Source organism: Pagrus major, chromosome 8 (genome assembly GCF_040436345.1).
Source record: "Pagrus major chromosome 8, Pma_NU_1.0".
Classification (NCBI taxonomy): Eukaryota; Metazoa; Chordata; class Actinopteri; order Spariformes; family Sparidae; genus Pagrus; species Pagrus major.
Genome location: NC_133222.1, coordinates 12,982,164 through 12,995,736, shown reverse-complemented (window position 1 = coordinate 12,995,736; position 13,573 = coordinate 12,982,164). Strand labels below are relative to the sequence as shown.

General features: G+C 42.4%; 1 protein-coding gene across 3 annotated transcripts; it reads left to right on the top strand.

The window, feature by feature from the left end:
* The first annotated feature begins 1,546 nt into the window (after positions 1 to 1,546).
* On the top strand, positions 1,547 to 11,725 carry kcnc1b (potassium voltage-gated channel, Shaw-related subfamily, member 1b). Of its 3 annotated transcripts, none has more exons than XM_073472342.1 (4): positions 1,547 to 2,110; positions 6,238 to 7,153; positions 7,757 to 7,930; positions 11,616 to 11,725. In XM_073472342.1, the coding sequence occupies exons 1-4, from the start codon at positions 1,547 to 1,549 to the stop codon at positions 11,723 to 11,725; spliced, it is 1,764 nt and encodes a 587-aa protein (XP_073328443.1). The 3 variants fall into 3 exon arrangements, with proteins under 3 accessions (XP_073328443.1, XP_073328442.1, XP_073328444.1); XM_073472341.1 differs by lacking the exon at positions 11,616 to 11,725 and adding an exon at positions 8,953 to 9,092; XM_073472343.1 differs by lacking the exons at positions 7,757 to 7,930; positions 11,616 to 11,725 and adding an exon at positions 8,928 to 9,092 and having other exon boundaries at positions 6,238 to 7,131.
* The last annotated feature ends 1,848 nt before the right edge of the window (positions 11,726 to 13,573 follow it).

Genomic DNA, 13,573 nt, shown 5'->3' with positions numbered 1-13,573 from the left:
AGAAAGACAAACAAACAGAGACAGACAGACAGAAGAAAGAAAGAAAGAAAGAAAGAAAGAAAGAAAGAAAGAAAGAAAGAAAGAAAGAAAAAAAGAAAGTTTAACAATCAGTGATAACAAGACATTATGGTCCTTATTTTCCTCATTCTTTGTCAAGTTAGTGAAGTATTTCATGAGAAAATGTGTAAGATTTGCTATAAAGGGGATGATCAGATCTACTCCTCGGTCGCAGTCGTTACTTGATGGTCTAACTCTCCATGTTTTGAACGTGTTGACAAGTTTCTTCAGTTCTCACGTTAATTAACAAAAACCACCTTCTTTGCAGTGAGCGACAGCGCCCTCTGCTGGCACATTAGACCCAAGTGGGAGCTAATTATTTACGCATCAAGTGCAGCAACAAAGAGTTGCGCCAAAAAAAAATCCAATTCTCCAGATTCACTGTTTTAGAAACACCTCCTCATCACACACGTACACACCGACTGTAAGTCGATTAAAGAGTTGAGTTGTGACATCTGTAAATCAGGAAGATCTATGAGCAGACTGGTTTTTACTGTTATGGGCGGATCTGCGCGTTCATGGCTCCAGGGTCACATCTTCTCCAGCCAGCTGACTGACCGCCACTCTCCGGGGCGACGACGTTAAGTGAGAGGGAGAAGAAGAAGTGGGTGACAGCTTGACCAGCCTTCACTGGTGGATGTGATGTTTTAACAAACCTCCACTGGGCATGCTCAAATCTGGTGTGAATAACAGACAGTTTGGGCGTTTTGTTTTTTTGGAGGAGGAGGTTTTGTCGACTCTCTCTCACCTCTGATTATTTATTTATATGGTGTAACCACGCAGCTCAGAAGAAAAAAAGACAGCATCTTCACCCTGTCACATACAGGCTGTGGATGTTTTTCTCCTGATGCTGAGACAAAGAGCTGCTGTTGCGCGGCGGTGAGTCGTTAAACGCAGAGAAAGGAGCGGGGCTGAGCGTCGGTGTGAAGGAGGTGAGTCTGCAGGCAGCAACAGAGGAGGGACTGAAGTCTCCGGACAGGCGCTGTCCGCTCAGCACCACCGCAGTCACCTTGCTGTGAAAGTCACAAACCTGCTCAACACTCGTCTGATCAATTACCGCAACTCGTGCAGCCCAATGAGCTGGGTTCATTCTGCCGGCGGGGGGCAAAACCGCCAGCGTTTGTGTCCTTTTATCTCGACATCTTGGATTTACCGACTATGTGACGTCCATTCTTAATGTGATGCCATTGGCTGCAATCGTTTTTTGGACTTCGATTCTATTCTATACCCTCCAGTGAGTCTGGCAGCTATACGCGTTTTATGATCCTCCAGTGGCACAGCAGGTGCTTGTAGAAGACGCACGGGGTCCGTCGGGGGATGCAGTCTGATTTCTTTCATAGTTGGTGAGAAACGACAGGTTGTTTTGCGCGCTGCCTCCCTTACATAATTTATCTCCCTCGGTCTGATCTGCCGTGCATGGTGTGCACGGCTCGCCTGGACTTACCTTTGCGATGAAGGGAACTTATTTGAGAAATGCCTAGGGGACGCAATGGGCCTGAGCGACGACAAGGATCGCATTGTGATAAACGTGGGAGGGATCAGACATCAGACATACCGCAGCACCCTGCGCACCCTACCTGGCACTCGCTTGTCCTGGTTGGCCGAGCCTGATGCGCCCAACCACTTTGACTATGATGCCAAGATCGAGGAATTTTTCTTCGACCGCCACCCTGGCGTTTTTGCACACATCCTCAATTACTACAGGACAGGTAAACTGCACTGCCCGGCTGATGTCTGCGGGCCCCTGTATGAGGAGGAGCTGGCCTTCTGGGGCATTGATGAGACAGACGTGGAGCCCTGCTGCTGGATGACCTATCGCCAGCACCGGGAGGCAGAGGAGGCCCTTGATAGTTTCGGCGGGGGGGGACTGTTAGACCTGGCGAACGAGGATCCGGAGCCAGAGCCGGAGCATGCTGATGATGAGGTGGATGAGATGACGAGGAGGCTGGCGCAGGGAGACACTCCTGATGCCAGGAGCGGAAGCCTGTGGAGCCGGTGGCAGAAGTACGTTTGGGCTCTGTTTGAGGACCCTTACTCCTCTAAATATGCAAGGGTGAGTAGCCTTTAAAGTCTAAGATGCTTACTTTCCTCGTGCTGAAGCTCAAATAAACACTTCAAAATGGTCTCAATGCTGGTTTGAAACATGAACGGGATTGTAGTTGTGAATGAGTCTGCCTTTGTCCCCTGATGGTGACACAAAGACTGATGGATGTGGGAGGTTCAGAGAGGCTTTTGATGACCTTGAGATTGCCCTCCCAGGGGTCTCCACAGCAGGGGTGTGACTGTGCTGAGAAAGATGGAGGACAAATCACGCAAAGAGCTCATCTGTCACAGTCATTTCCATGCACGTCTCCACTCCCACCCTCCTCTATCTCGCAGTAAAGACACTCACAGGTCTCTGGGTTGATATTTCCAGGACACAGGCTGCTTCTGTGGTTAAATAGGTCATCTGCACTTTAGGAAACCAGATCTTTGGCACCACCAGAAGTTTAGTGGCAGGCCTCCAGACAAAAATGAGGCTGCTGTTAGAAGTCACATTTTTTGGTCGTTGTCATGGGCACTTTTCCATCTGGGCGTGATGCCTCTCGGTGGTGGCAGTGAAATGACTTTACACCTTCGGATGTTTTTGTTTTTTGCCCCCTACACAGGCCCGCTGTGCTGCACGCTGCTTTAACAGCTGTAGCAGACTGATTGGTGTAATTAGTTATCAGGCCCCATCCAGCAAGTGTCAACTGTATTGACATGTTCTCACTCTTACAGCAAGCACTAGAGAAAGTGGTTTAACCAACACACACAGACACGGAGACACATACACACACTTGTGCATCCCAAAGCAGAAAACTCCTCAGATGTGTCCTACTTTTATCAGTGAGCCAGACAAAGCAGAGAGCGAAGATTGACAGAGCTCACCCAAGACAGGCAAGAAGATTAATTAGAACTGAGCCTCAGAGTTAATTACAGCCCCTGTTCTCAGTGGATACATCAGTGGAAAACCCTTGTCACTGCATATCACTGTAGGCCTGTGGTTTGCCAGCAACAGGGAGAATTAGCCAATAAGGAGCAAACAGTCTTCCCTTCAGGCCACAGCGTTCCTAACTTTCACAAAGACAAATAATTTACAGACAGAGGCCATCCCCTGATGAGATGCAGCGTTTGCTTAACAGTTTGAAGGGTGGGATGTTCAGAGGGCTCAGCGAGCCAGGGTGTCAGGAGGCGTCAGCGGTCGACATGAAAGTAGCTCAGAGGCTTTATCACGCTGACGTGTGCTGGCAGTGATGGTGGTGTTTGTTTTTCAACTCTCTTGCTAATTGATGTGCATGAGCTGGACAAAATGACAACAGCATCTGTTCATTAGGGCTGCAACCAAAGGTAATTTAAAAATAATAATAATAATAAGTTTGCTTTTTATTGGCAACTAGAGGTTTGACAAAAGATAATTATAAGTATTTTATGTGCCTGTTTTTACAGTTATATATCACAGCAAAAACGAGTGCTTAGGGGAAGGTAGAAAAAATAAAGAATGAATGGAAAGCAAGCAAAAGATGTCTTTTATAAATAAAAAGAAAAAAGAAAGAAAGAAATAATAGGAATAAAAACAATAGAAGTATGTACATTTACCCTCTCACTTGTTACATCGTAGGGGGGACTAGGGTCACATCAAACTTAACATTTCCAGGTGTTAGCTATGACTTTCTGAAGAAACTGCTTTTTCTGTCCCAAACAGTCAGAAATAAAGAGTTTCAGTTTACAGTCAAAGAAAACCAAGAAAATCAGAAATCATTCTTATTTTAGAAACGAGAGGCAGTTAACTTTGAGGCATTTTTTGCCATAAATTGTTAAATTACCAAAATTGTAACCAATTAATTTTCAGTTCAACTCATCGATTGTCCACTTGTTTCAGCTCTTTTGTCAATTAGAGCCTGACTGATACTCGATTTTTGGGGCCAATGGCGATACAGAGAGTGAACAATCCATTTACATTTTTTTGCAATGTGCCTTCAAATATGGTTATCAAAGAGCTGTGACAAAGATATGTAACAGAGGACGGATATTTTAGAGTTTCACAATAAACTTTATCGTCTAAAATGAGATCAGTGCACTAAAACAACAAACTACACAGGGAATTGAATAATTATAAATGAACCCAGCATCCTTTTCTGCATTATGATCTCTTAAAATAGTTTCATATGGGCAGGCTATCTGTAGGGCACGTCTGTCAATAACCCTAAAATATCAAATATCTGTTCATACTGCATCAATGAGGCGTTGACAGAGCTGGATTAACTCGGATGTCCCCCCAAGCAAAAATGAGCTGTGAGTCCCAGCTGTTCAAGGTAATTAAGTGATATTTATTCAGGAATATGAACCATTTAAATTTAGATACAGGTAGAGGAGACACTCCCAAACACATCTGCAATTATTCAAATTGACACAAACCAGCTGACAGTAAATCTCTGGCTTTTAGGGCCCCTGAAAGTCTTTTTCCAGTTTGTAATCCAGTCTTTGCTGTTGATTTCAATCTGTTGTAGTTTTCAGTGTGGTCGAATTGTATCGTATTACTGTATTTTCCAGTGTGTACTTGTTATCTTGTACAGCACATACTGTAGAGGGGGTGGACAAAACAATATTATGCAATCCAATACAACAACACCGCATACACTCTACTAATGTCTCAGAAACTGACACGAATTCTCTCGTAGACCAACAAAAGCTGAACATTATTAGCTTGACAAAGGTGCATGTTGTCTTTTAGTCAAGTGCTCCTTTTGTCTACACATCAAGATCATTCACATGCCATCTAAAAATGTCTCGACTGCAATTATTCCTCATCTTCCTCATCAAAACTGGTGCGTGTCCTCTTTGATCAGTGTGAGTCGTCTCGCAAAACGAGGACAGCCCTTCTGACAGAACAGACGTCTGTGCTGTACGGTAGTCTCTGCTAAGACACAGTCTCCGTCAGGACTATCATACTAACATGGATGGGAAGCAGACAGTCATAAGCAGCAGTGATTTCCTCAGCACAATGCGATGAATTGTGATGAGATGAGATGATATGATGAGGGCCTGTTTTCCATCCCGCTCTGCATGCCTTCCTTAGTGACACACTGTGAATGGACTTGACTAAGACGCTGCGTTTCCTTTTGCTCAGTGGAATATATGTGAGACTTCCTCGTGCCTGAACATGCCCCACTCCGACTCCTCTCCCTGCTGCCGGTCACCTCTCCTCCCAGGTGCTTAACAACACTGTGCATTAGTTTGAGAAGCACTACAGAGCCTCAGTTACTCTCGTAAAGACAACTTTGTGCATGGTCAAACTGCCATTGATCTGACTTTTGTGATTCATAGGATGATTAACTAGCTATCCATTCTTCCTTTGTCGACCGACTCTGATCTATTGACTTCAGATCCCCGTTGGAGATACAGCTGTTTTCCCCGTTCAAGCTACTCACTATAAAGCTGCGATCAGGAGGATAACATGAGAACAGGGTTGCGATCAATACCCAGGAAAGAATACTGTATCTATTACACCCATGTAGTATGCATCAGAAAAACAGAGCCTAAATGTGATGAAATGTAATCATCTAATCAATACATAATGAAGGCCAAAGTACACTTTCACCCATTAAGTGAAATATGGGTTTCTCATAAAAGTGTGTCCTCAGGTCAGCTCGCTACGATTCCCAAGAGTTGATCATCTGGACAGTGTGACCTTGTGTAAGGAAAGACCTACTGTAGGGATGGTGCTGAAGGGAAGAGCCCCAGCTAAATTTAGTCAGGGGGGGGTTGACACTAATGTCCCGTCTGCTCCCTCTGCTGCCTCTCTCTTTGTAATTCTGCATGGAGCATACCCTTGAAAAGGCCATGACCTTGAGATGGAGCGGAGGGATGGGAAGCGAGAACGTCAAGCTCGCATTGATTGTCCCTTTTTATAATGACACGTCTGAATCAAGACACAGAGAGAGCCGAGAGAGAGAGAGAGCGTGTGTCAATGCCATAGTTACTGTCAAAGCAGAAGCCACTGTCTCTGATAATAGATTGAATTGCATTGTGTCGTGCTAAGAATTGCTGCTGGGGCGTCAAGCTTGATTACATTGCATTAATTTCTGTGCCTGTTCTCCTCTCCCTCCTCCCTCTCCCTTCTGTTTCTTTGTCTGCACCCTATACGTGTTTCCTGCTCAGTGGGTGGCTCTGGCCTCGCTGTTCTTTATTCTGGTGTCCATCACCACCTTCTGTCTGGAGACCCACGAGGCCTTCAACCCCATTATCAACCGCACCGAGCTGGAAGTGGTGGACAACATCACAATCGAGCACACCTACCAGGAGACTGAGACTGCGGCCTACCTCACCTACATTGAAGGCGTGTGTGTGGTGTGGTTCACGTTTGAATTTCTAATGCGAATAACTTTCTGCCCCAATAAATGTGACTTCATTCGGAACGCCCTGAACATCATCGACTTTGTGGCCATCCTGCCCTTCTACCTAGAGGTGGGCCTCAGCGGGCTCTCCTCCAAGGCAGCTAAGGACGTGCTGGGTTTCCTGAGAGTTGTCCGTTTCGTTCGGATCCTTCGTATCTTCAAGCTGACGCGTCACTTCGTGGGACTGAGGGTGCTGGGCCACACGTTGAGGGCCAGCACCAACGAGTTCCTGCTCCTCATCATCTTCCTCGCTCTCGGTGTCCTCATCTTTGCTACTATGATCTACTACGCTGAACGAATCGGAGCTAACCCCAACGACCCTCGAGCCAGCGAGCACACGCACTTCAAGAACATCCCGATTGGATTCTGGTGGGCCGTGGTGACCATGACCACCCTCGGATATGGAGACATGTACCCTCAGACGACCTCCGGTATGCTGGTGGGAGCCCTCTGCGCCCTGGCAGGTGTGCTGACCATCGCCATGCCCGTCCCTGTGATTGTCAACAACTTTGGAATGTATTACTCGCTGGCCATGGCAAAACAGAAACTACCAAAGAAAAAAAACAGGCATATCCCTCGGGCACCCCAACCCGGTTCTCCAAACTTCTGTAAGTCAAGCATCAGCTCCCAACCTCAGAGCCCCATCCCCCATGACGATGTTTTCGAGATAAAGTTTCAAGGTAAGAAACAAAAATGAATTGTTGTCTCATCACTCCTTTGTCCTCCTGAAGCAGACGCATCACTACTCAGCTGTTTCATTGTTTGTCTGTTCCCACACTTCAATTAGCTGAGGATTCAGGCATGAGATTAAACAAATGAGTTTCCCACTGAAAAACAATCAATAAAATATGTGATGAAAAGCATATTCTACTCTGGGTAGGAGAATAGAGGGACTGTGAGTAATCCTGCTATTGATTTTGTACTTCTTAATTCAGTGATTCACTCCTCCTCTCTCTTAAGACTAACTGAGAGTCCGCAATCATCATGTATTTGTAATCCTAGGATCATGCAAGCAGAGTCACTTGATTTCCTCTTGAATTCCTCTGCTGGCAAACATATATTGACCTCTGATACAGTTTGTGCTTAAAAACAAATAGAACAACAGAGTGCAAGACAAACATGAGACAGCAGCTATACAGTACATACAATGATAAGTTTATACCTACGTGAAAACTGAAGATATATTAAAAAAATGTAGTGCTTAACTTCTAAAAAAAGCTGGTATATGAAACCAGATTTTCTTGTCTGTTTTTGTTTTGTTTTCTTTATTGTATTACTTTAAGATTCCAAGCTGAACGGTGAGGCAGCTAACGCAGCTCTGGCCAACGAAGATTGCCCTCATATAGACCAGGCCATATCTCCGGAGGAAATCTTCAGCCCCGGCGAGAGAGAGCGGCCCTGTTTCCTGGTCACCACTGCTGAACGCCCCAACCACACAGGGGGCAGAGTGAGGAGGGGTACGTACAGTAACAGCCAATCACAGGCCCCCGTAAGACACTGACACCCTGTAGACCGTAGACAGGATACGTTCCTTTTTACCCCTCTTTGCTGAGTGTTACACCTCAGTTTTTCACAGGCACACACAAACACACACACAACTACAAACCTCTTATGGCACACTTTCACAGCAGCTGCTTCTCCTCAATCATCCCTTTGGGAATTGTATATATTCTAAATCACATCTGTTCAGACCAAGCACAATCACCACAAATGTCCATTATAATTGTCCACATCTACATAATATATTTTTTGATACCATGCATAATGTAATACCCCTATTTATTTACAAGTAAGAAAGCTATTTTCAAGATTTATATGATCTAGAATGTGTTGTCTTACATGCCTAAGAAAAGTATTTATGTGCTATGTGTGTACCATGTATGTATATGTGTTTTAATGATAAATACCATGCAGGATCCTGACTTATGAGAACATTCCTCTTGACCATAACGGTGCATGAAGTGTCTTGCTGATGGGTGCTATCAGTATGGTGAAGGAGCACAACACAAATGGAGGAAGGCTGATGGAGAGCCAAATTCTAATTTACTGGTTTTTACAATTTAATAACAAGATTAAACCCTTTTTCTTTTTTAAATGTATTAATCTACAAAAAACATTTCTTTTGAGAAAGTCTCCAGCTGTGTGTGCAGCCAGCACATCAACAGTAAATGGCGTACAGTATGAAATTCTACCTGTAGCTGAGAAAACATTCCCTACCTGAGGTGCCTACCTTTTCAAGTCTTTTATAGTGTTCTACTCCGAACCATTCCAGTACCACCCGGTGCATGCTGTTGTACTCCTGATGCACTCAATGCATGGAGAATAATAATCTGTCTCAAGTCTGTGTTGACCTGTTTCTTTGGAGACAAAAACAAGAAAGCAACAGGTGTAGTATTTACCAGTGAGGAGCTACCAAAACATTTTGTCATGGATTCAGTGCTGCAGTGTACTCAGAACGTTCTCTGTTTTTCAACTGAAGGTTATGAAAAGCCTTGGAGCCTTAACAGCATGTCTGGCATGAGCGGGGATGCCTCTGGAGTGTCCTCAGTGTCCGCCCTGCCCTGCAGCCCACCCTGTCTAATGCAGCACTCACATTCTCCCATCCCATCCATTATGTAGCATGGTTGAGTAGCAGACACAATGCCATTGGAAGGCCAGTCCACACTCCTCCTCCTTATCTTTCCTGTCAAATTTTTTGCTTTGACACTTGCCTTCGCTCCTGCTTATTTTCATTTCTATTTTCTTTTATTTTTCTGAAAAAAAAACTGTATCTCAACTGTGCTTATACTCAAGCTTCCCAAGTGTTCTCCTTGGGTGTGTCATCATATCCTAGACTAGAAAACATTGGCACATGCCACTCTGCATGGGTCACCTCAGTTGCAGGCAAAGCACTGTTCAACTTCGACCACAGGCTAAACCCACTCTTTCCTTGTGTTTTACATCATTGCCTGTTGCTCTGTTGCTTTTGATCTCACATACTCTTCTGCCAATAACTTTTATCTCATCTGCTTTTTACAACTTTGTGAAAGAAATTTTCATAAGATGTAACCCCTGCTAACAATATGCTGGACATTAACACTACATGGCTTTTAAACATATCCAAAAGAGTATTATTACCAGCTGTTAAGGGAACTCCTCTCAAGTGCTTTGTACGTTGCAAAGTAGAGACGTTATCATTCTGAAAAGTGCAATCCAGACAAGACGAGATGTTATCTGAGTGGCCATCAAAAAAAAAAAAAAAAGAAAATTTGATCGTGATGTTCATGATGTCCGATGCAATATGGAGATGATGACAATTCCTATGATACTAGTGATGAATACATCTAATGTCAACAGAACTAAAACTGTTTGTTCATTTGCATGAACTGCATGAGAAATTATGTTCAACAAGAAGCTAACTGTATCGCAGTACCTGTAAGAAAAAAAAAAGAAACCTTTTTCTTTCTAAAGCTTCTAAAGCTTTGTCATTTTTTATGCATTTTGAGACAGCTTTACAAGAGACTCAGTCATAGCAGAGATTTTTATGTAGCTGCCATTCTTTGCCTTTCCCCAAAATTCATATATTTATTTTCTTGTATTTATTTGACTGGGGCCTCCAACTAAAAACATTTAACTTGAACAATCTGTCAGAAAGCCAACTAATGCTGTTATGAGCATAAATAGTTTTTATACAAATATATTTACTGGTAGTTTTTCAATATCATCGGTAGTCTGCAGCAACTTCTATTACTGCTGTGATGCCTAAATTAAGGCTCACAATTTATAAAAACAACGGTGCCTTCATACCTGGTGAGGCAAAGTAAAAGTGAGTAATAAAATTGACATGATATTACATAAGTGCTCCCTGTGTAGCATCAATACACTTTATACCATGCTCATAACAGTGTGACGAAAGCTTTATTTTATAGGGTGCACCTTGTACCTTTTGCACCACCCTCGTACACTTAATCACAGTAGAAAACGCCCTCTTGGTTGTTGTCAACACACACTAGGATTTAACCTTCAGAGGGATATATAGCTCCAAGAATGAAAGAATACTGACTTTATAATCCCCATCTCAATAAATCTTTTGTATGATAAAGCACAAATATGATAAACGGGGACCAGGCAACTTTACAGAGCCAAAAATGTATTGAGTTATGATCAACCAGAGATGTCACGATGGCTCCTGCAGTATGTACGTCTATTGATTTAAAACATCAATACTGTTACTGTTACATGTATTGATCCTGTCCCAATTATTATGCACAATTCTTTCAGGGCACTTTAACAAATTTTATGTTGACCAATCAGAAGAAGATATAAGTATAGCAACTCATCCAAGTTTTGTTTTTATTCTGAATGAGCAGAGTTTTACAGTTCGAGTCATGTCTCTTGTGGTAATTAATGGACGTTATATATTTCAAAAAAAAAAAAAGAAAAAAAACACCATGTGAAGATTTGATGTGAAGAGATGCAGGTGAATTATATGCTCATGCAATTCAAGTGGGAGAAAAAAAAAGTACAACGCAGCACAGTATGGGATGTGGGTCTACTTGGGGAAAGGTAAATGCATGTATTTTACATTTATGCAACAGAAAAGTATTCAAATAAAATATGTAAATATAAGTCCTTGCATGAAATAAATTTTATACACAAAGAGCATTTAGACTCCGTTTTTATTCAACAGCACATGCATACATACATCCTTCCTTTCCCACTAGCTTACAGCTAGTGCTTCCAACTGCTGTTTGACCCTCTTTCTACCTGTGTCCGGGTCAAAGAGAGCATAACAAAAACGAGGTGACTGTAAGAGCATGACGCAAAGTATACAAACGCATGACAATGACCGAACTACTGTACATCAACCTGTAGAGCGCAGCATGATTGGGGCATGTTTATTAACCGACTCAGAGTCCAACCTCTGCACACAGACAGTACATCGTTGTCTGATGCCTTGGCTAAGCATGGGAAATACATGGTAAACCTGTGGGTCTACCATGAGGAACTAACGGAGCACATTTTCTTTACTCTCCAAGCTAGTGTCATTTCTCACCTCTCCCCGCAACCTCCAGAGGTATCCATCATCGCCATCATTTCCACCATTATACATAATTTGTGTAATAATTTATTTTTGTTATTGTTTTTTTTATATGTTTATAGAGACCCAGCGACAGCACCGGAGCAGACAACCAACAGAGTCAGTTTGTGTTATGAACCATGGTGTACCAACCACTATGTGTATGACCCATAACGGCCCATCACCCACCTGATAGTCCTGTAGCATTGTTGTGTGTATTACTTAGTATTTTTAAATGGGTGTGACAGTGACAACCTGTACATCACAAACTCAGCATAGATGTAGCACTGAGGAAGTTTTGTTGTCAAGCCTTATGTAGCTCAGTATCTGTGACTGGTTACTGTGTTGTAATTTTGTGTGCCTATTCTTTGGTGTGTGCCAGTGCTGTAAATACGCTTTTATGTGTGCTGAAGTTGTGTGTACCAATGTTTTTGAGTGATCATCAAATATTTGTGTGCTTCTTCTGTTGAAAGAAAAAAAAATGTTGCTCCGATTTTAAACACAATACCCCCCCTCCCTCCCTCACCCCTACAGCAAAAAACTGTCACGTGTCACATCAGTCAGGCCGCTGAAGACAAAACAATTACAATTATCTTTGCACTGTCATGGTCACATCTTTGTAGACTTTTGCACTGTTTTGCACCAGTGGACTTTTTACATTCCTTTGATATGTTTTCAGGCATCAAAGAGATAACATCCACAAAAAAAAATAAAAAAAACAATTTAAAGAAAAAGATTATCATACTGAAAAAACACAACTCTTACCTTGTATTAAAGGATAAGTTCACCCAAAAGTTAAAATTCGGTCATTATCAACTCACCCTCATGACAATGGAAAGTCAGGGGAATTTTCGTAACTCTCAAAACATTTCTGAAGCTTCGCAGCAAAACAGTGTTGCAGCATTCTCCTAAACAACTGAAGCAGATGTTGACTTGTTTTAAAAGGTGCAATATGTAAGAATGTCGGTTGAAAACTTTGAAAATATTAACTAAAATGATCAACTGAATGTGAAGAAATAACAGCTTTGACATTATGACATTATGTACTGTGTTGCGGAGATATCTTCAGAAGTTAGCATGCTAACCTGCTAGCCCCACCCTGTTGCATTTCAAAGCTTGTGTGCCAGCAGTGTAAACACCAATACTCCCCCCTGAGCTCCCAGATCAGACCAGGGTGTTTGGAGGACTACGAGACTTCATGTACTTTGCATCGGCATTAGGGTGAATTCATATACACTGAATTTAAATGTTGGGTGAACTTATTCTTTAATGATGCATTAAAATGTTAAAGCACGCTGTTAGCAACTGGTAATACAAATAAATAAATAAAAAAATTAATTAATTAATGGAATGCTGATATATCTTCCTATGTAGCTACACTTTCATTAACAAAGACAGATTATTTATAAAATACATGAACTCATATCACAGGTCAGACATGAATTATTATGTAGAACTTTTTCATTGACAATCATGTAGAATTGGATTATTATTCTTTTTCTGCACACATGCAAATTGGTATATTAGCATATAATACTAACCAATGCCAAAACATTATTCACCTCAAACCGGACAAGTGCCTATGTTATGCAAATTAATCTTATCATTCATCATGTTGGTAAAGCTCAGCCAAGATGATGAATTAATGTACATCTTATTTTAGATTAGCCATCAGTCACCAGCCATTGAAAACAAGCGTCAATTCAGTACTCAAAAAGCACACAGATACAATAAGGACCCATGCATGGATCAGCTTATGAAGGCAAGCAATGAGAGTATAACTAAAAACCTGCAGGAGAGTCGTTGAGTACAAAGTACAGCTTCATTGTTTGTGTGGAAAAGTTAGTGAGAAGGGACCAACTTTTTTACCAAACAACTGCAAACGCACTGCCAACAACCTTCAGAGATCTGGGTGCAGTCAGGCACAGCAGATCTTAATCTGCCAACAGAGCTGAGCATAAATGGGGGGGCAGTGTGCTGGTCATTGTCCGACACGGAATAAAAAAGTACAGCTGTTAACATTAAACTGAAACAATAACAC

Excerpts from the sequence above, each read along its gene's own strand:
- kcnc1b (XM_073472341.1), top strand. The coding sequence starts at position 1,547 with ATGGGCCTGAGCGACGACAAGGATCGCATTGTGATAAACGTGGGAGGG. Across the intron at positions 2,111-6,237 it reads ACTCCTCTAAATATGCAAGG|TGGGTGGCTCTGGCCTCGCT; the intron begins GTGAGTAGCCTT and ends TTTCCTGCTCAG. Across the intron at positions 7,154-7,756 it reads TTTCGAGATAAAGTTTCAAG|ATTCCAAGCTGAACGGTGAG; the intron begins GTAAGAAACAAA and ends TATTACTTTAAG.